General features: G+C 44.2%; 1 protein-coding gene across 2 annotated transcripts; it reads left to right on the top strand.

Moving 5' to 3' along the window:
- The first annotated feature begins 437 nt into the window (after positions 1 to 437).
- LOC117542155 (sulfotransferase 2B1-like) lies at positions 438 to 10,317 on the top strand. Of its 2 annotated transcripts, none has more exons than XM_034209625.1 (6): positions 438 to 913; positions 7,850 to 8,061; positions 8,160 to 8,286; positions 8,760 to 8,854; positions 9,021 to 9,201; positions 9,592 to 10,317. In XM_034209625.1, the coding sequence occupies exons 2-6, from the start codon at positions 7,861 to 7,863 to the stop codon at positions 9,699 to 9,701; spliced, it is 714 nt and encodes a 237-aa protein (XP_034065516.1). In that variant the 5' UTR covers positions 438 to 913; positions 7,850 to 7,860; the 3' UTR covers positions 9,702 to 10,317. The 2 variants fall into 2 exon arrangements, with proteins under 2 accessions (XP_034065516.1, XP_034065515.1); XM_034209624.1 differs by lacking the exon at positions 438 to 913 and adding an exon at positions 5,895 to 6,033.
- Positions 10,318 to 22,615: the final 12,298 nt, after the last annotated feature.

The following is a 22,615-nucleotide window of genomic DNA, read 5'->3' as shown; positions in this document are numbered from 1 at the left end:
GGTTGGATAGGAAACGAAGGGAAAAGTCACAGAAGAAAGTTTTAGCCTGCATTAGAAATGTTGCAAAAGCCAGGTGCACACTGTAGAGACAATGAGTTATTGAGGCTCTGGCCTTGGCCGTGTGTGTGTGCTCAACTCCCCAGCATTACTGGGAATCAGAGTAAATGGAGGATTCCACGATCTGTCTGCAAAGCAGCTTTCGCAAAAACAAATGACAGAGCGGATAGAGTAGGGAGGGACTTTTCACAGGCCGGCCGAATGCTGATTGGAGGTTGTGTTGTCAAGAGACTTTGTCTAAGTCTGTGCACCAACGAGAGAGAGCCAAAGTCTAAACCACGGCCCTCCCCAACTAGTCTCAACCTATCATAAATGTACGGGCAACGCCCTGTGTAACAAAATGCATCGACGCACGAGGTTCGAGGCTCGGTCCGGAAATAGTGGTTACAGCTTTGCTGCCTGTGATTTCTGTGACCTGACAGAGTCCTTGGCCAAGTAACATATATTTTGCTCTCTTATAATAAATAGTTAAACTTAGAAGTTGTTTGTCTTTTCTGGAATTTTGAACACAACAGGAGATCCCTCTAAATGTGGTCGGACTCTAGGCTTGAATGTGTTTTTAGCACCGGCGATTTATGAAGAGATTCCTCTGGATTCTGTCGGATTAGACTTTTCATGTCACAACTGAAGAGGGCAGTTGAAGTTAGAATTTAGTGTAAGAAATGTAAAACTGTGAATTGAGGTTTTATATTAGTAATTTACCACAGCATGATATATTTTTGTATGATTGTCATATTGTAACGAGAGAAGGTAAAAACCCTATATAAGTGTGTACCATTTTCTTCAAATAAAATCCTTCTACCTTTTTGGATTGGGGTAACTTAAAGAAATCTGCACTCTCCTCTCCTGCTTTAAGGTAAGATTGCACATCTGCCACACTCACACTTAGGCAGGGCCACCTGCACTACGCTTTTAGAATTTGTAACAGGACACCCTGTCCTGTTATTAAAAAATGTCTGGCTAAAGTCCTCTTAATTAACACACACACACACACACACACACACACACACACACACACACACACACACACACACACACACACACACACACACACAGGAACACACACACACGGGCATACACACACAGAGTCACACACACACACACACACACACACACAGGAACACTCACACACACACATACAGTCTCACACACACGGTCACACACACACACACACACACACACACACACACACACACACACACAGAGAGTCACAGTCACACACACAGGAACACACGGGAACACACACACACACACAGGAACACACACACACACGGGCATACACACACAGAGTCACACACACACACACACACACACACAGGAACACTCACACACACACATACAGTCTCACACACACGGTCATACACACACACACACACACACACACACACACACACACAGAGAGTCACAGTCACACACACAGGAACACACAGGAACACACACACACACACACACACAGAGAGTCACAGTCACACACAGTCACACACACAGGAACACACACACACACAGAGAAAAACACACAGAGGAACACACACATGGAACACACACACACACACAGAGAGTCACAGTCACACACAGGAACACACACAGGAACACACACACACACAGAGAAAAACACACAGAGGAACACACACATGGAACACACACACACACACACAGGAACATTTATTAAAATATTACAATAGTCAATATACAAACGTCATAAAGCTCTGGAGGCTCCAATAAATACTTAAATAATTAGAATAAATATTAAAGAAACAGAAAAGTAGGTGCTTTTTCTACACTATAAACCTCCAGTTAGCTTTTAAAATGCTCTTTAAAATAGATGACCAAATAAGATCATTATAATTATTTCCAAACTTCACATCAAATATTTTCGTCTAACCAAAAATGCAGCTTTAATCCATCTTCGTTTTCATCTAATTTGTTTGTTCTGGTACTTTTATCCAACCACAACAAAAATTAATATGTTTTAAGGGTGATGAAAAACATCTGATAATAGTCATATATTTTGTTCACACCTATTCTTGCGACAAAGATATGTAGAATCAATATAAATCTGATGACACTCAGGTGTGTTTCCTCTCACCTGCCAGGTGTCTCTGTCCGAACCCAGGTATCCAGAGAAAGCCTTCTGACCCCAGGGACTCTGAGCCGGGTTACAGATTGGAGCGAACGCCGACACAGTCTGAGGGAACACAGGAGAAATCAGATATAACGACCAGAATATGTGAACACACACACACACACACTGGATTCAAGATTCAACGTTTTAACATCAGTATATTGTAGCTGGATCTCTTACAGCCACCTTGTAGAGAAGGAACAACAGTTTATGTGATTGTTATTTTATAATCTCTAAACAAACAACATACTTTTTTATCCGCACATTCTTGCACACAAACAGGAAAGGAGGCAATGTCAGTGTGACCATATAAGGGCACTACGATGCAAGCTAATGTCATAAATGGTCGAGAAAATGCTGAATTCTTCCCCCTAAAGTAGACTATTGTTCATCAAATTCATAACTTCTAATGTTTCATAATTATTTTACATGTTTGTTTTGTGGGCTGGTGTTTCGGGGATATACAGTAGCCACCGATGATGTCTCTGATGGCGCTGAATGAATCACACTGAGCACCAAATGGCCCGTCATCCCTGTCCCTGATAGGCTCTTCAGCAGCCTGCCAGTGTCTCTGCTTTAGGTCCAGCCCTTGGTAGAATAATGTATCCCAGCAGACGCTGCAAAGGGCATGGCCTGGTTTATATTTCCCTAAATAACTGGGACAATGGGAACACATATTATTGATAACATTTAAAATTCTAGTGAGGGGTCTAGAAGTTTCCAAAGGTATTGGGATGCAGTGAGTAAGGTTGCATTTGATGTTAAGGACATTTACATTTTTTACATTTGATAAATGATGTGTGATACCTTCTCACAATCTGTAGGATATTCATGTTAAGGTGAATAGGGTACATTTTTTTAACTTAAAGGTATCAGCTAGAAATTTCTCCGGTTAATTACTTGCAATAAGGCAATTGTTTTTTGTATTACAAGTTTTCTGAAATAGCATGTTTAAATATAAAAATTATCCATTATCTCATTAAATTTGCGCATATTTTAACACATTTCAGGAATCGAAATCTGAACTTTGGATAAAGCCAGGTTCAAAATTCTTGTTTAATTTTGTAGTCATATTAGTATCTAAGGTTTTCACAGAAGCGATATTGGATATCTCTTTGTATCACTCCATAATTCAGAAAATACTGTCAACAGCCCTAAAATATCAATTTTCGCCATGTTTTTAGGTATACAATGTTGTATAATTCAGGCTATGAATGATATATGAACAAACCCTTCTGTAAAAGCCTTCATAATATTGATAGGAATATAACTGGAAGGTTTGGTGCATCTACGTGCTACTGAAGTTGACATTTCGAACTCAGAGTAGGAGAAAAAACTCATTTTGAGAAAAGGACCTTTAAAGATTGCAGTGAGGCGCTAGCTTAACCCTCCTGTTCTTTGGATGACAGCTTGCGCATCGACGCACTCCGTGAAGGTATTTCATGTTCGGGGTCATTTGTTTTTTGTCTAACCTTGCTTCGTGCAAGTGACAATTGTTGTCGTCTTCTCTGTGAACTTTTTTTTCGCCTTTCTTTTGCCATTTTGAGATTTCAATTTCCAGCTGTAAGCTAACCAGGAAGTGTTTTAGCACACCACGTGACGCATCTGAACGAATCACGTTGTCAGAAATTGACACCAGCCAATGAGATTTCGTTTCTTGGTTTAAGACCTTTGTGCTTTCACGATTGGTTGCTGATACAAAGGAAATGACCATATTTGGATCCAATGAGATTGTGCAGGAGAGACACAGCTTTCCAGCGATATCTCTGATGACTTGGTGCACACAGCTTTCCAACGATATCTCTGTGATGGGAATTCTGGCTCTTCTTGGTGAGCCGGATCATTTGGCTCGGCTCACCAAGAAGAGCCGGCTCTTTCGGCTCCCAAACGGCTCTTCAGTTTACCACATATTATACCTTTTAATTAAATGTAGCCCTGTTTTGACTAATGATTTATATGTACACATATATCACTTAAAATATTCAATACATCCTTTGTACTGAAGTATTCAAAAGTAAAAATGATTGTGGCCAAATGTTTTCATTGCATTTAGAGACCCTTGTAACTCTCTGATACCACCCAATTAATGCACTGACTTGCTTGTAGAACCACACTACACAAAGCAGATAGCAACACCTATAACAACTTAAGCATAGACATTTAAAAAAAGGGGCTACTGTATCGACATTTTAAAATTATATTTAAAGAAAAGGCCCTGACAAAACAGCAGGGCTCTATTTCAGTAACTATTAACTACAGTATAGAAAAAAAGACAGCAACAGCTGACATCAAATCTTTGCTGAGCCTAAGGATAATCATAAATAAATAACATAGTGAACATAAATATATTGCAATGCTCAAAACAGCAGCATCCAACCGTCTCTAATCCATGGATATTACATGTCACTGCATGCATGCACGGAGCAGCTGTAGCACCGAGATCATCATCATTCTGTCTTGTATTACTTAAAGTGGACTTATCATGCTATATTTGAACAATACATTGTAGGGCCATACCTATATAGATATAGTTTTTTTTTCAAAATACCAAAAAGATCCTGCATTTTAGCCATGCCTCATTTCGCTCTATTTGCTCTTTCCAGCGCTGATTTTGCAGGGGGCTGATTCTGTGAGCTGCAGCTGACCACGCCCCCCTGCAGGAGAGGGGAGCGTGCACTGAGATCAGCTGCTGGGCTGCAGCGGGGAAAAGAGGGGGAGGAAAAGAGATCTCCGTCCTCCGTGTTTTATTCTTATAGAAGTAAGAAGAGAAGTAATGGGGCAGAAACTCTCCTTTTTACGCAGCGGTCCAGACATAGACATGAAACGGCGACACATATTCAGTTCCTTTGGCATTAGGGCAGGGATATCTGGATACTTTCCAAGGTTTGACATCATGAATTGTGCTACTTTTAAAGCAAGCAACGATGTTTTCAAATCTGTAATCAAAAAGCTCCTCAAAAACACTATCGAAGCAGTTCCTGCCGTTGCTACGTTAGTTCAAACAGTAACAACGGACTACTTTTCTTAGCGGATGCATGTCAATTTAAATCAATACAACTATTTTTTAAATCAATAAAATCATTTTCTAAATCCATAAAAGCATTTCACTTAATATTGGGAGTCATGTTGTTACTTTGTTGAGAATGTGGCCATGTGTAATAAGCGGGATAATGTGCACATTGCATAATGTGCCTTCATGCCGATCTAGATCCCTCCGCAAAAACAAAAAAAAAACGGCTCGTTCGCGGGCGCGAGCCGGCTCCCGTCGTTCACTTAAAAGTTTGCGACCGACACATCACTACGACATGGTGCACACAGCGGTCGCGGTTACGTTAGAATGCTAACTTTTGGTGAATTTAGGAGAAATCTACAGACGCAAATAGACAAACTATAGTAAAATAAACACTTAAATTTGTATTTTGTACGTTTTCCTTCCAAAAGCCTGAAAGAAAACATGTTATAGAATCAAAATAGCACAAAATCTCAAAATTGACCAGTATTTGAAAAACTATGTTTTTGCCTGCCGTGTCTCGCCTTAAACTCTAAAGGTGACATTTTTTTCATTTGGATTATAAACTATGGCAACGGTGTGAGTCCCAGGGATGTTTGACAGGCTAAATATTTACTCAATGCCTTTTCCTTTAATAGGGACGAGCACTCACACATCATCCACTATATACATTCCCTCATCCACAGAGATTCTGCACCTTAAACTATGATGGAGGAAGAGTTATACACGGTGTACAAGGGGGTCTACGTGGTCTCATCTATGCACACGCCAGAGAGTCTGAAATACTTTGAAGAGTTTGCTTTTCGCCCAGATGATATCATCATCGTGACGTATCCCAAATCTGGTGAGTTGTAAGTGTTAGGTGTTGAATGTGTGCACCACTACTCAAGATACGTTTTTATTATTTGATTTGTAAAATAATTGTAAAATGAAAAGGAAGACATTTCCTGCTGCTTTGTATTTCTGTGAGAAGCCAGATGAGACAAGAGCAAGTGAAAATAATTCACAAGCACTGATATGTTTTGCCATTCGCACGATATGAATCCTGGTGCAGCAGTTCACCAAAGAGAGTTTCACAGGCAGTTAGGGAAAAGGTTCTATAACAATCTAACAATTCCAAATGTTGTTGATCACTGCTAAAACATAGCTATTTTCCATCGTTCCTGTGACGTAGTGTCCAAAAGTATAGTTTAAATAGAATGCCTATAAAACCCTGCCTGCCGTCATTGTTTTGTTTTTGAACACCTTTGTTAAACACTAGACCCCATGTCTTTCAAAATATACTTCATTGATAATTGCAGTGTAGATATATGTAGCCTACTGGGTTTTCTGTTACTGTAAAAGATGGGCTTTAGCTATAGCTAGCTAATTTTTCAGATGGGTCCGTTGGGTTGTCGTTAGGCAGTGTTCAAAGACATCCGGGGTCCTACAGCAGTACCATGATCTCTCTGTCCATGCTCGGAGGTCCGGTTGAGGACAATGACCCTACTACTGTATGCCAATGATCCAAGTATCAACAAGTTAGTTCCTCTGATTTGGACTTACTTAATGTTTTAAAGGTCACCTATCATGCTATTTTTAGGCAATAGCATAGGTCTCAGATATATACAAATATATAAAAAACATGTCTATGAAGTGTTTTGCTCAAAATACCAAACAGATCACCCATTCTAGCCATGCCTCACATCCCTCTATTTCACTTCCTGTTTCAAAAGTGCTGATTTTGGCGTATAAAGCTGGGCTCATGCGGGAGGATTATCTCTGAAACTGTATGGAGCTCAAAGGCTTTCACTCTTGCCGGTTATACCACAAGGTGAGTTCCTTTTGATATCCAGCTTCTTCACACACATGCTCTCCAGTACAGGTTAGCTCTGAGTGTTAGCGATGCTAATGTAAACACCGACCATATTACGTCCAAAACAGTCGGTCATTGTTTCTGATAGCAACGTTTCTGATTGGGCCGTGGGTCCACATTTCAGATATTACGTCATATCGGACGCAAATCTGGATCAGCTCCGTTGTTCCCCCGTTTTTAGAGATTTGGGCACGGAGGAAAAGAGAGAGGGTTTTATGTTCTGACGCTGCGTGAGTTCCCCGACACACCGGGGACACATGGTTATGTAGAAAAGACATCAACAAGTGCATTTTGCATGATAGGTCCCCTTTAAGTTGTTTCTAATGGTGTGTCCCTTCATGTATTGAATCTGCACAAACAATTAACAGATAGCTACAAAGCAATGTTTTTACTGGTGATTCAACATAATATCCAAACGACATAGTAACATTTCTTGTAAAATCATATGAAATAAGAAGTTAACTTGAGACAGAGTGGAGATTGACATTTGGCCAGAGATTTCAATAATAGTTGAACCATCTTTTGGATGGTGTGTTTGTGTATGAAGTATTACATTTGGCAAGCACACAAGATAAGAAAGAACCCTCCCTCCTGGTTGGCTATTGCCTGTGACTTTGGGAATGTTTTCATGGTATTAACAATTCACGAGTAATTAATTAGTGGTTATCTTATTCTGAAGGCCGCATTTAAGCACAAGCAAACGAGTATGGGGTGGGGTGAAAATGGGTATAATTTCACCTCACCCCAAGTTTTACAAGGGCTAATAAATACATATTTAAGAAAATATTGTTTTCTTTTTGTTTAGGTACACACTGGATGCAGGAGATTGTCCCTCTGATCATGAGTGGAGGAGATCCAGCACCTGTTGACACGATTGTTAACTGGAAACGTGTTCCCTGGCTTGAATTGCAGCAGACTGCCTCCCTCGAACTTGAACAGAGGCCCTCTCCACGACTGTTGACTACACACTTCCAGTACAACATGATGCCACCATCTTTCTTTGAAGTAAAGCCAAAGGTAAACCTATCAACTAAGGCGGATCAGATTCAATGTGATAAACGCATCACAGACAGTATGTGTGAAGGAAAGGGTCTGACGTCATGTCATCACTGCAGGTCATCTATGTGACGAGGAACCCCAAAGATGTGTTCACATCGTCTTTTCATCATCATGAGGCGGCTTCCTTCCTGGTGGACCCAGGCCCACAGACCCAGTTCCTCCACAAGTTCCTTGATGGAAAAGGTTTTTCTGATTGTTACAGCTATGTAATGTTTAGAATGCGTTCATAACACCATACATATCAGTGAGTGGGACGAAAACTCTTAAAAACCTTTTACCTGGTAACATGATTTAAAGGGGACTTATCATGCACATTCTCAATTGTGTTTTGGGATTTTACTAGCCCATGATTACGAACTTTAATGTTCAAAAAACACATTCTTGTTCTTATAAATTCTCTGAAAATGCTCATTTGAAGCACCTGTCTTTTTAAAGCAACCCAAAATACCAGCAAGAGTCAAATAGAGAAGACGGTCCATTCTTATACATTGTGGGTCGCTAGCACACCATGGATACATGTGTATCTTGCAAAGCCATTTAGTGCTTTTTGCATTATGTGTAGCCTTTAACAAGGGAGATCTTGAAAGGTTCAGTAAACAAACTAAGTTATGATAACCTCTTATGAAAGGAATACTTGTGTCTCCTGTTCCTTCCAGTTCTGTTTGGCTCGTGGTTTGATCATGTGAAGAGCTGGCTGAATGCTGCAGATGAAGAGCACATCATGCACATCTCCTATGAACAGATGATAATGGTGAGACTCAGGAACAATCCTCAAATCTGCCTCAAATCAATTTTCCAAATATTTCCCCAATAGTTCTGACCATGATTTAGCAATCATCTTCAAACTCCTCCTACTAAGATAGTGTATACTGGGAGAGCCGCTGCAGGACTATGAGCGTATCTGTGTTTGTCTGCAGGACCTGAAGGACTCTGTGGGCAACATGGCTCAGTTCCTGCAGAAACCTCTGGACCATGAAGCGATAGAGAAGATAGCCGACCGATGTTTGTTCAAGAACATGAAGAAGAACAACATGTCAAACCTCTCTACTGTTCCTCGTGAATTAATGGACCAGACAAAGTCTGAGTTTCTCAGGAAAGGTGAGTGTCATTAAATAATACATAGAATACAAAAGGTTTATTTGAATCTGGAGGAGCTATAACCGAGGACACACTGATGTATTTCCGTTGCGCAATACATCCTGAAATAATCTGTTCATGAAATACATAATGATGTTTATGGAGAGTTTGCTGGGCTTTATTTTCTCACTAATATTGTACTATCTAGTCATAGCATGTCTTTGGGGGTAGGGCATTCATTGGTGCTGAGTCATGTTTGGTGGATGGTATCAGGACCATCAGGGAATCCTCAGAAACTGACATACTATATTTCTAAATAGCAAGAACATATTTGTCTATTCAAAATAAGATAGAAAGGTATATTTCTCCAACTTAATAAGGATTTCCTTTTCTTCCCATGTTGTGTTTCAGGAATTGTTGGAGACTGGAAAAACCAGCTAACCCCGGCAGATGCAGCGTACTTTGACGCTGTTTACAAAGACAAGATGAAAGATGTCAAACATACATTTGCATGGGATTAAATGGGAACACTTTAACATTGCCTCCTGCAGCATACCATGGTTCTCAGAAATGAATAAGCCATTTCTTAATCACAACAAATGGTTTGGTTAATGAGGTTTGTGGCAGCAGAATTGGAGAAACACAAACAAACGTTCTTTAACTCCTCTTGATAGATTAAACTGTGTTATCGTTTTCATAGACAGACCATCAGAATCAAAGATGATGTGTTTGAAGAACTAGCTTCTTGATTTGTTCATATAACACTGCCTTAACAGAGTTGTTGTTGTGTGACCTGAGGTGTTCACCTTGGCTGGTTTGTGTTATGGCCAAACCGATTATTGATGTACCATAAGTCATGTATTATTTCACTTTATGCATCACCAGGCTGCATGTTTGATATGAAACATTCAGCCTTCAGTTGAACTAGTAACAAATAAACCCAATGAGCCTCAGGTGAACTTACTTGCATAAGTTACAGACATGCTGACTGCAGTGGGACTCGAACTTGCTATCCCCTGATTTGAAGTTCAGCACACTACCCACTGAGCCATGTTAATACGTAACAATGCAAATGTGATATCAGACACAATCATACTAAAACCTTAAAGCAACATGAACCTGCTTGCCTTATTGTGAACGGATGAAGATCACAGTGATTAATAAAACATTTCCTTTCCAATAAAAAATGTCTGCATCAAATGTTGTAACAAAATCACAGAATGTTTTGCTCCTCCTTCATTTTACAATATTTGTATTTGTATTTTTCGAGTTTCATTTAATCTATTCATCTGCCCTGCTTTTACAAATCCTCTTCTTTGCCTTTACGTTTATTTTATATAAAGATGGTGAATAAGTCATATATTTGTGTTATTACATACAGTATTAATTAAATAATTATTTACCTAATCTTGGGCTTCTGAATTGCATACATTTGTTTTTCTTGAGAGTGGAAAGTGTGAAAAACGTAAAGAACGTGACACAATGACTGCGACTCAAATGCAGCGACTCAACAATAAAAGTACAAAAACAAAAGTGTTTACAAAATGTAGGAAAGAATGTGCAAAGGCAAATTGCAAATAATACAAGACTTAATTAACGTGGCTCTTGGTAGATGGTAAATAAAGTTCTTAGCTTGAAACACGCTGGCTTTCTTGACATGGCATGGAATGAGGCGAACTGGCACATGACAAAGGAGGAAGAGGGTCAGTTAAGCTTAGGAAGGTTCCTAACGGAGTGAAAGGACCCGGCAGAACCCAAGTGTCAGCCTGATAATTACATTACATTACATTTAGCTGACGCTTTTATCCAAAGCGACTTACAATAAGTGCATTCGACCAGGAAGACACAACCTTGAAGAAAACAGAATCATATAAGTACATCAGGTTTCATAGAGCCAAAACATTTCAAGTGCTACTCAACTGGCTTTAGATAAGCCAGTCCTTTATTAGTATATAAGTGCTCTGTTAGCAGTTCTTTGTTAGTAATTCTATCGCTCGAAGTGGAGTCGAAAGAGATGAGTTTTCAGTCTGCGCCGGTGATAAGATATCTAAATGATAAATCTGTTGTCTAACATTTTCCAAAGTTAAAATCTTACATGTGTCACTTGTGGTCACACATTGTCTTTCTAAGGATAAGCCATTGTTCATTTGGATTAGACACTAGGACATTATGTAAACTGGACCTTTTTGGTGCACTTGGTTGCAAATTAATTTACCACACTTGAAACCTTTGTAAGTAGGATGTTGTTACAGTCCTCCAAATGCAAACCTAATTTATTTAAACTAAGTATGTGAAATGTTAGATAAAGTGTGTGATCGTCACAGAGAGATTTATTTTCTAGGAGATTTAAACATAGACAGGAATATCCTGCACTGTGCCTGTAGTGGCTATTTGTCAACAACAATAACACTTCAAAAGGCCACTGAGGCACCAGGTATAGTGGATCTTACGCAGATCATGAGTTGGTAATGAGTCCATTGTCCAGACAAGGCATCAACGTTTTTGTGGTATTTATTAGCTTCACCTTGGCAAGAACAATACAGCAAAAGGTGTTGAAATGTTTGCTGAACTCAGCCCTGATACTGGTAAAAAACCATAGACCTTCCCGGTGCCCACTGACTGCTGCTGTGCCCTGATTGACTTAAATAAACCCAGCTGTGTGCCCAAATTGACCCATCACCTTCAAAATAAAAGCATTTTAGCTGGAACTCAACTTAACTTAAATAATATGGCTGTAAATCAATTAATTCTACAAAACAAAAAATAACAAATAAATACATTAAATAAATGTGAAAAATACTGAATAGCTTCCACAGCCGGTATGAAAGGGTCTGTGCCGGAAATATCAAACATTTAATAAAAGTGAACAAGACAATGAACAAGACTTAACGTATTAATAATGATTAATTATATTTATTCCATTTGGATGCACGATTTTTGACTTTGTGCAGTGATCTTCTCTTCCTCTCTGCAGCAGAGAGCTAAACGATGTCAGACCGGACCTAACCCTAACATTCCTCCAGTCAGAAAAAAGTCTGAGTGAACTTTTTGGAGAACCATAAAAAATGGGTAAAAGTGAGGAAATGTATCCGAAAATAGTGCCTCATAATGCAGTTAGAGTCCCCTCAAACTCCCCTTACATTCCTCCAGAGACCAGTTCAAAAACTTAAAGTTTGGTAAGAACCAGGCTGGGGGGTCTCCAGGCAACAAATCTATCCGAGCCAGAGTGCACATGGAGCGGATGAATTTCTCCAGGACATCAGACAGCCGTTTTTTTTTCTGAGTCTTCTCAAAAACCGGGTTTCCGATTTCGTGCAGACAGTAGTCTGAAATGGATGAATGCATTTTTTTGACGGAGAAGGGGAAGCTTGGTTTCCCCACTCCGTTGTAAGTTGCAACGGAGAAGTGGAAAAGTGTCCGGGGCTTAGGCCCGAAGCGCCAATAGGTTGAGCTTTTTAGAGCCCCTTCTTCGTTTTCTTCGACAATTTTTTAAAACTTCATTTTTGATTATTTTAAGATATAATTGACCGTTTTCTTTACTTTTTTCTTCTTTCCACAGGTGGGGGCCCATGGCAGGCCGCCTATGAGCTCCCAAATTCAGCAATGGAACCTCCAGGATTTGTGGGCTAAGCTCCATTAGCTGACAAAGTCACCCAGAAATGTCACTTTTATAGCACAAAAATATATAATACAAATACATTTAAATAGTAAAAGGTACAATTGTGCTCCGATTTACCCGGAATTTGATTTATATGGCCCCATGATTGTGAATACAAATCATTTTCATGGAAAACATGTTAAAACGCCTGATTAAAGCACATGCAGGACCCCAGTGAGCTCCAGACTATGTGCATTGTGTTAGAGAACCATATTAATGATAACATAAATCATATAAATGCAAAAATAATGATTATAAATCATGTTTAGGGGGACAAATGAAGCTTAGCGCAAGTTCAAGCAGGAAGACCAAGCTCTTCATTCATATTACACGTCACTTCTTTACCCTCTCCTCCCTCATTAAGTGATCGGGGCGTCACTCCCCAGCTAACCAATCACTCCTCTCTCCATTCTCACAAGGCTATCGTTGCACCCGCTAATCCCTTTATATCTGCTCTTCCCTCTTGTCAGCTGTCATTCCAGGTGACAATACGCAAATGGTAGTACACTAATACTCCTCTTCAGTTAAACACTCAGGAATATATAACCTCAAGATGTCTAATTCAGACTTTTTCGAACCTTTTTCGAAGGATCTCTATCCTGGCTCCGATGTACCTCCAGAAGTAGCTTCCAACTCCTCAAGCCACCGGCGCATGAGCGCCCGTCTGGCTTCCCGTGGAGGCTCACGTACGGCAGAGGCAGACTTCCTCTTCTCCCATCTACTGCAGCAGGGCATTTCTGCAGCCCCAGGTCTCTCTCTCTCCCAGCTTCGGGAGCTCTCGGACCAAGTCTCCGGCGCGGTCCCCCAGCCCAAGCCAGCAGCTCCAGCCAGCTCTCCCGAGAGATCAGGGCGAGGGCGCGGGAGAAAAAGGACAAGGAAGGCGAGTCCTCCACGAGCTCGCTCGTCGAAAAAATCCACCGCTTCCCAGGGTCACCCCAGCGCCGACCAGCCCGGGAGCACCGGAAACCAGCCCCTCACGGACGTTAGCTTAGCAAACACCCTGCAATCTCTGGCAAGCTCCTTGCTGCTAATCGACGCTCGCCTCCAGTCCATGGAAAAGGGCCCTGCTGGAGCTTCAACCTCTTCCGCGAACAGGGCCGGGTCTTCTGCTTCGGTACCGCCAGGGTTTATGCCGGGTTAGGGAATGCTCCAGTATTGGGGAAAAATTAACATGGGATCACTCCGGTCATTGTACGTACTTCGTCTCACTGGAATATTAACGGTCAGATTGAATACAACATCGACCCAATTTATCTGGTCAATGACGGGAGAGTTTTGAAAGTGACAAAACACTGTTTTCACACATTTAAAAACACGTAAACAATTAAACAATGTTTACCCAGGATTCAGGCACCTTCCCTGGCTTGTAAAATGTGGTGATGCGCCCTGGAGGTATCAGACTATTTAAAACATATATACCCAGGATTCAATCACTTTTCCTGGCTTGCAAAGTGCTGTGAAGCAGCCTGTCCTCTGTGTGGGAGAGCGAGGTGCTGGATGGAGCTCTCTGGGTCACAGCCTGCTGCTGCTCTCTCCCTGTATTCACATAACTTTTACCCAGCTTTCACACACTTATTCCTGGGTAAGAAAGCCATGTGCATCACCCTGGATCTCTGCCTAGGTGCCTTTGAGTGTGAGACCCTGCTTACAGTCCGTCGTTTGGGGCTCTGTGAGGGGCTACAAATGGGTGCTTTTCCCAGTGTATTTCATGGAAGTCTGACATAGCCTGTTTGCACATGTCAGGGAGAGATGGGTGGTGCTGTGAATAAGGCCGAATATTGATGCTGGTGGGCGGACAGTAAAGCACCACAAAAGCCATCACCTTGAAGTGTTACCAGGGCCATGAGAACATTCTCCACAGGAGGGTGGGTGGTGCTGTGAATAAGGCAGAATATGGATGCTGGTGGGCGGACAGTAAAGCACCACAAAATCCATCCCCTTTAAGTGTTACCAGGGCCATGAGAACATCCTCCACAGGAGGGTGGGTGGTGCTGTGAATAAGGCCGAATATGGATGCCTATGGGCGGACGGTAAAGCACCACCAAATCCATCACCTTTAAGTGTTACCAGGGCCATGAGAACATCCTTCACAGGAGGGTGGGTGGTGCTGTGAATAAGGCCGAATATGGATGCCGATGGGCGGATGGTAAAGCACCGCACAATCCACCCCCCCCTTTAAGATAACCAGGGGCATGAGGTTCTGTAGGGTGTGAACATCTGGGTTTAGTCCGTGGGGGAGTGCTTAAGTCCGGGGGCCCGGGGTCTCACGGTGTGCGATTTTATGGAAGTGCGCATGTTAGGGAGATATGCTGGAGCTGCTTAGTCCGTCGTTTGGGGCTCTGTGAGGGGTTACAAATGGGTGATTTTCCCGGTCTATTTCATGGAAGTCTGACATAGCCTGTTTGCACATGTCAGGGAGAGATGCTGGAGCTGCTTAGTCCGTCATTTGGGGCTATGTGAGGGGCTACAAATAGGTCTATTTCATGATTTTCGAAATTCTCGAGAAAACGGCTAAGTGCCAACGGCTCAAAAAAGCGCAAGTCTTCGGCGCTTCGGGCGGAAGCCCCAGACACTTTTTCACTCCCCCGTTGCACTTTACAATGGAGAGGGGAATCGAGACCTCCCTTCCTCCGTCCAAAAAATGAATTCATCTTTTCCAAGCTACCATCTGCACGAAATCGGAAACCCGGTTTTTGAGAGCAAAAACGGCTGTTTCACATCATGGAGGAATGTGTCCGCTACATAAGTGCTTTGGCTCGGAAACAATTGTTGCCTGGAGGACCCCCAATCATGGTTCTTACCAAACTTTATGTTTTTGAACTGGTCTCTGGAGGAATTCAAGGGGAGTTGTCAGGGAATTATGAGACACTATTTTGGGATACAATTTCTCCATTTTCACCCCTTTCCTCTGGTTCTCCCAAAAGATAACTTAGAGTTTTTCTGACACTGGAGGAATGTAAGGAGAGTTGTCAGGGGACTCTACCCGCCTTAAGAGACACTATTTTGGGATACCATTTCTCCATTTTCACCCCTTTTCTCTGGTTCTCCCAAAATAAATATTTTTTCTTGATTTCTCACTGATCGAATGAAAAACGCGACCCACCATCGGAGGGCCTCCGCCGGCCTCGTGCCGGTGCTCTGGCAGTCGGTTCCTCCGAACTGCGGGTTCGACTCTGATGGCCGGGAGGGTGTGCTGCGTGGGGGAATTGACGGAAGCGCACCACCAGGAGTGGAGCCTGCGGCTTAATTTGACTCAATACGGGCAACCTCACCCAGCCCGGACACGGAAAGGATTGACAGACCATTTTCTAGCTGACACTGCTTCTAATAATACTTTATGATGTGCTGACAGCCAGTCCACCACACAATAAACAAAAACGGCTGTCTGATACCCTGGAGGAAAGTACCCTCTCTAAGTGCACTATGTCTCGGATATATCTGATGCCTGGAGACCCCCCCAGCCTGGTTCTTAACTTTAAGTCCAAACTGGTCTCTGGAGAAATGCAAGGGGAGTCGAAAGGGGACTCTTCTTTCTGTTTGTCTTGTCAAAATTGAGGGGTGTGTTTGAGGGGAGGGCCCTGGCTGTTTCGGCAGCCTCCGCTCCTCTCTTCTCTCCCTCCCCGAGACCAGCTCGTGCTCCCGCTGTAAAAGGCAGGTGCGCGGGCACCCACTGCCACTCACTCTGAGCCTGGCTCCCGAGCAGCGCGTTCTCCCCGGCAGTCCGCCATTAGATGAAAAACACCCACCTCTCCGCCTCTACCAAGGGACGAGGGAACCGCGCGGGGGGGTCTGCTGGAGGCTCCTGCCGGGTGCTCCGTCCTGCGTTTCATCGGGACCCGGCTCGAACACTCGGAACTCTGACTCCAGCGCGGTGTGGCGGCCTCGCCCTGGCCGTCCACCGTGCGCCCTCCGGGTACCTGACTCCCCTGCTTCCTCCGGGAGCAGGTGTGAGGAGTTCAATGCCTCCTCCCCCCGCTGCGGCGAATGCCGGAGCGGGATGGAGCGCCCGGAGGTACTGTTGTCCCCACGTTACCATGTTGTCTGGAGGATAGGACCGAGAGATGACATACTCTCTACCCGGGTTACAAGTCACTATTTTCGGACTCTTTCTTTGCTTTACCCCCGGTATGGATCAACTCTCCTCAACTCAATCTTCTTTCCCAGCCCCCCGGTTCTCCCTACTGACGCCAGGTTACGGGTCAGTTTGTGACTCATTTGCTGGGTGAGAAACATTAATTGAAGCCTCGGATATGAGTGTCGGCCTGGTACTTCGGGGCACTCTGACTCCAGCGCGATGTGGCGGCATCGCCCTGGCCGTCCACCGTGCGCCCTCCGGGTACCTGACTCCCCTGCCTCCTCCGGGGGCAGGTGTGAGGGGTTCAATGCCTCCTCCCCCCACTGCAGCGAATGCCGGAGCGGGATGGAGCGCCCGGAGGTACCGTTGTCCCCACGTTACCATGTTGTCTCGAGGATAAGACCGATAGATGACATACTTTATGGCCGCCTCACAAGTCACTATTGTCGGACACTTTCTTTGCTTTACCCCTGTTCTATCACTCTTTCCTCCTTTGACCATAAAACGTGTTTCCTGCTGGGGTACTGCCTGGTTCCGGGGCACCCCAAACCCTCTCATGGTCGGGGCACCATGAATTGATGCATCGGACCCAATGTTGCCATCACCAGCCCGCGTTGGTGCGGAGGTGGGACCAGTTAGCCAGGTGGTAACCCAAGTCCTCCTTTGGTCCGTGTACCAGGCATTGAAGCATCGAACCCATTGTTGCAATCACCGGTTACGCTAACGCATATAAACGGAGAAACACAAAATAATTGAAATACAATTCTCTGTTTCAGTAAGGATGTTGTCCGAATGCCCGGTGTGCAGACTCTTCTATCTGGCTTTGAACAAGCACTTTAAGCACAAACATGCAGTGCGGAACTTGGAGGAAAGAGGCATCATTCTTAAAATGGCCAGTGGCAGAATAAATGTTCGGAACAAACCCTGTCCCATCACAGGGTGTTCGTATGCTGGGAAGAAACTGGACCGTCATGTGACTCATGGCCACCCTGAGTTATCCCGAGATGAAGCACATCAGGTCCTGGCAAGGCTGAAGCATAGTGTGGCCCTGCAATTGCTCCATGACCTCAGACAGACTAATCCCATCATTGGAATGGCTACATCATTGGATATAGACAATGAGGAGGAATACCCGGTGCACCCTCCACCCTTCTCCCCACATATTGAGTGTGACGAAGAGGCCTGCAGGCAGGTGATGCTGGAAAATGTGGCATTGAGGGCTCAGAAGGATGCCCTCATTGATGAGGTGAAGACCCTGCGCTCCAGGCTGAAAAAGGGGCTAATACCCAGGCAGCAGAGTGTCACTGCTGGGGTGCTTGAGGAAGAGGAAGAATGTATACGATTTAAGGGCCTGGCAATCTCAAGTACCTCCGGCATAAACACAGTAGCCTCCGGTAGTGAGACCCCTCTCAAGACCCCGGTCAAGACTCTCATGCGGTCCCCAGCAGCCTCCTGTAATGAGACCCCTCTGAAAACCCCAGTCAAGACTCTCATGCGCTCCCCAGCAGCCTCCTGTAATGAGACCCCTCTGAAAACCCCGGTCAAGACTCTCATGCGCTCCCCAGCAGCCTCCTGTAATGAGACCCCTCTGAAAACCCCGGTCAATACTCTCATGCGCTCCCCAGCAGCCTCCTGTAATGAGACCCCTCTGAAAACCCCGGTCAAGACTCTCATGCGCTCCCCAGTAGCCTCTGGTAGTTATACCCCTGTATACCAGAAGACCCGTACGTCCGTCTACAATAAGCTGAAAGCTAATCTGGCTAAGGACTGGCCCTCTCCTCACTGGTCCACTGGGAAGGGACGGGGGAATACCATGCGTGAAATCACATTGCCTCAAAGCATGGAGGTGTACATTCAGACATACAGGCATCATTGTGAGGGTGTCGCACCGACAGTAAAACGGAAAGAAAATTGTCTGTCCAATGTCAGCCGGATAAAGAACTTCCTCGTATTCATGGCCCATGGTGTTAACCGGCTGTCAGATTGGCTGTTCCTAAAAGACACGGAGAGGGTCCGTGGCTGGAGCGAGTATATTGTAATGTCGGGCCGGGCAGTCACAACAGCGCTGTTGTTCCTGAAGAATGTGAACCATTTCCTGAGGTACTTGTCTGAGTCAAAGCTCCGGGGGTGCAGGCTCACCCAGTCTGATATGACCCACATCATCAGAGAGGTGAAAGCCAACATGAACGACTTGAAAAAGTCTGTCACTGTCCACCAGTTCAAGATGAAGAGGAACAAGCTGGATCGTCTGCCGAGCCAGGCAGAGCTTCTCGCCGCCATGGTGGCCGCTGAGAAGTGCATCCCTGATCTCCTTGACCTGATGGCTTGCAATCCGATCTCAATCACCCAGTACCTGCTATATGGCTATCTAACCCTCCATTGGAGCTTCCTGTATGGCCACCGTCCGGGTGTGTACGCAAACATGACCAACACTGAGGTCTTATGGCGAATTTCCACTGCAACGGGGTAGCCCCGTTTAAGCGTCCCTAAGCGTCCTCGCTCAGGCCTCGGGCTGCCTCGCTGGCCGTCCGAGGCCGTGGCGCATTTCCATTACAGTTTAGGACCTGGGGTAGCAACGCAGTGTAGGCGGGGCGATCGGCTTCCCATTTCGAGTTGTTCCGTCAAGCTCCCGCTGGATTTTATCATCCCCAATGAGATGTAGGAACGTCGTCACCTCCTCGGTCGACCACGGTGTGCTTTTCTTATTAGACGTAGCCATTTTTGTAGCTCCTCCGTTTACAAAATGCGGTTTATAAAAATGCTGCAAGCTTTCTTCTAAATATATATGCGACGCTAGGGATGAACTTGCGCGCGATCTTGTGACGATTCTCTCTGACCAATCAGCAGTCGAGAGTGTTGACGTCACTAGTTCAGCCCTGGCCCTGGTCTGATAGAACCACGATTTTATGGGGCCGGAGAAAGAGGGAAAAAGTACCCGCTAGCCGGTACTAGGCTATATGGAAAGGCCACCAAAAACTGGCCTGGCCGCTTGAGGACGGTTAAGGACGCTTAAACGGGGCTACCCGCTGCAGTGGAAATGCGCCATTAGAGGCGGACAGAAGGGGCACTGCTGAGGGCTACATCATCCATGTGCAGGATCACAAGACTGCCAAGACATTTGGCGAAGCACAGCTGGTGCTTACAGTAAAGGACTTTAGCTGGGTCATAAGATAAGCATCTAATTCGATCCTTCTTTGCCCTATGCTGAGGTCTTTGAGGAGCCGGGGGTCTGAAGACTTGAAGACGGCAGTGATGCTTCCTCCCGTGGCAATGGACTTGACGCACTCCGGGGAAGGCAAAATAAGGCTGACGAGATTAATGTCTTTCCCTTCGAGAATTTTCGCTCTAAGCCGTGAGGAAATGTTAGCGGCTTGGGGAATGTAAATCCTGCCTGAAGGAGGAGGTGGGAGGGCGGAAGCCAGGGAGTGAGAGGGAGCTACCGCTTGTGGATGTAAAAGACCCTGACCCGGCATAAACCCTGGCGGTACCGAAGCAGAAGACCCGGCCCTGTTCGCGGAAGAGGTTGAAGCTCCAGCAGGGCCCTTTTCCATGGACTGGAGGCGAGCTTCGATTAGCAGCAAGGAGCCTGATCTCTCGGGAGAGCTGGCTGGAGCTGCTGGCTTGGGCTGGGGGACCGCGCCAGAGACTTGGTCCGAGAGCTCCCGAAGCTGGGAGAGAGGGAGATCTGGGGCTGCAGAAATGCCCTGCTGCAGTAGATGAGAGAAGAGGAAGTCTGCCTCTGCCGTACGTGAGCCTCCACGGGAAGCCAGACGGGCGCTCATGCGCCGGTGGCTTGAGGAGTTGGAAGCTACTTCTGGAGGAACGTCGGAGCCAGGATCGAGATCCTTCGAAAAAGGTTAGTTGTCGGAAAAGTCTGAATTAGACATCTTGAGGTTATATATTCCTGAGTGTTTAACGGAAGAGGAGTATTAGTGTACTACCATTTGCGTATTGTCACCTGGAATGACATCTGACAAGAGGGAAGAGCAGATATAAAGGGATTAGCGGGTGCAACGATAGGCTTGTGAGAATGGAGTGAGGAGTGATTGGTTAGCTGGGGAGTGACGCCCCCGATCACTTAATGAGGGAGGAGAGGTTGAAGAAGTGACGTGTAATATGAATGAAGAGCTTGGTCTTCCTGCTTGAACTTGCGCTAAGCTTCATTTGTCCCACTAAAAACGATTTATAATCATTATTTTTGCATTTAAATGATTTATGTTATCATTAATATGGTTCTCCAACACAATGCACATAGTCTGGAGCTCACTGGGGTCCTGCATATGCTTTAATCAGGCGTTTTAACATTTTTCCATGAAAATTATTTGTATTCACAATCATGGGGCTATATAAATCAAATTCCGGGTAAATCGGAGCACAATTGTACCTTTTACTATTTAAATGTATTTGTATTATATATTTTTGTGCTATAAAAGTGACATTTCTGGGTGATTTTGTCAGTTTATGGAGCTTAGCCCACAAATCCTGGAGGTTCCATTGCTGAATTTGGGAGCTCATAGGCGGCCTGCCATGGGCCCCCACCTGTGGAAAGAAGAAAAAAGTAAAGAAAACGGTCAATTATATCTTAAAATAATCAAAAATGAAGTTTTAAAAAATTGTCGAAGAAAACGAAGAAGGGGCTCTAAAAAGCTCAACCTATTGGCGCTTCGGGCCTAAGCCCCGGACACTTTTCCACTTCTCCGTTGCAACTTACAACGGAGTGGGGAAACCAAGCTTCCCCTTCTCCGTCAAAAAAATGCATTCATCCATTTCAGACTACTGTCTGCACGAAATCGGACACCCGGTTTTTGAGAAGACTCAGAAAAAAAACGGCTGTCTGATGTCCTGGAGAAATTCATCCGCTCCATGTGCACTCTGGCTCGGATAGATTTGTTGCCTGGAGACCCCCCAGCCTGGTTCTTACCAAACTTTAAGTTTTTGAACTGGTCTCTGGAGGAATGTAAGGGGAGTTTGAGGAGACTCTAACTGCATTATGAGGCACTATTTTCGGATACATTTCCTCACTTTTACCCATTTTTTATGTTTCTCCAAAAAGTTCACTCAGACTTTTTTCTGACTGGAGGAATGTTAGGGTTAGGTCCGGTCTGACATCGTTTCGCTCTCTGCTGCAGAGAGGAAGAGAAGATCACTGCTCTAAACAAAGTCAAAAATCGTGCATCCAAATGGAATACATATAATTAATCATTATTAATACGTTAAGTCTTGTTCATTGTCTTGTTCACTTTTATTAAATGTTTGATATTTCCGGCACATACCCTTTCATACCGGCTGTGGAAGCTATTCAGTATTTTTCACATGTATTTAATGTATTTATTTGTTATTCTTTGTTTTGTAGAATTAATTAGGGCCGGGACTCGATTAAAAAAATTAATCTAATTAAAGGCTTTGTAATTAATTAATCGAAATTAATCGCATTTTTAATCGCATATACATATTTGACCTAAGAACAGTGAGAAGCAATTTTTTTTTCACATGGATTTTAGTATACCATTAGGCGCATTCACACCGCAGTACTTTTCCCACAAAGGTTCATGAGAACTTAGTTCATGAGAACTCTTTGAACCTGGGGGAGGATTAGGCAAATGAAGCCGCTGACGTCACTTCTTCTTCTTCTGCTTTGGGTTTACTGGCAGGCCGCAAATCACTTCACGGCGTATACTGCCGCCCAAAGTCCCCGGCCGGAA

This window comes from Gymnodraco acuticeps, unplaced genomic scaffold (assembly GCF_902827175.1).
Source record: "Gymnodraco acuticeps unplaced genomic scaffold, fGymAcu1.1, whole genome shotgun sequence".
NCBI lineage: Eukaryota > Metazoa > Chordata > Actinopteri > Perciformes > Bathydraconidae > Gymnodraco > Gymnodraco acuticeps.
This window is presented reverse-complemented; position numbering and strand designations above follow the sequence as displayed.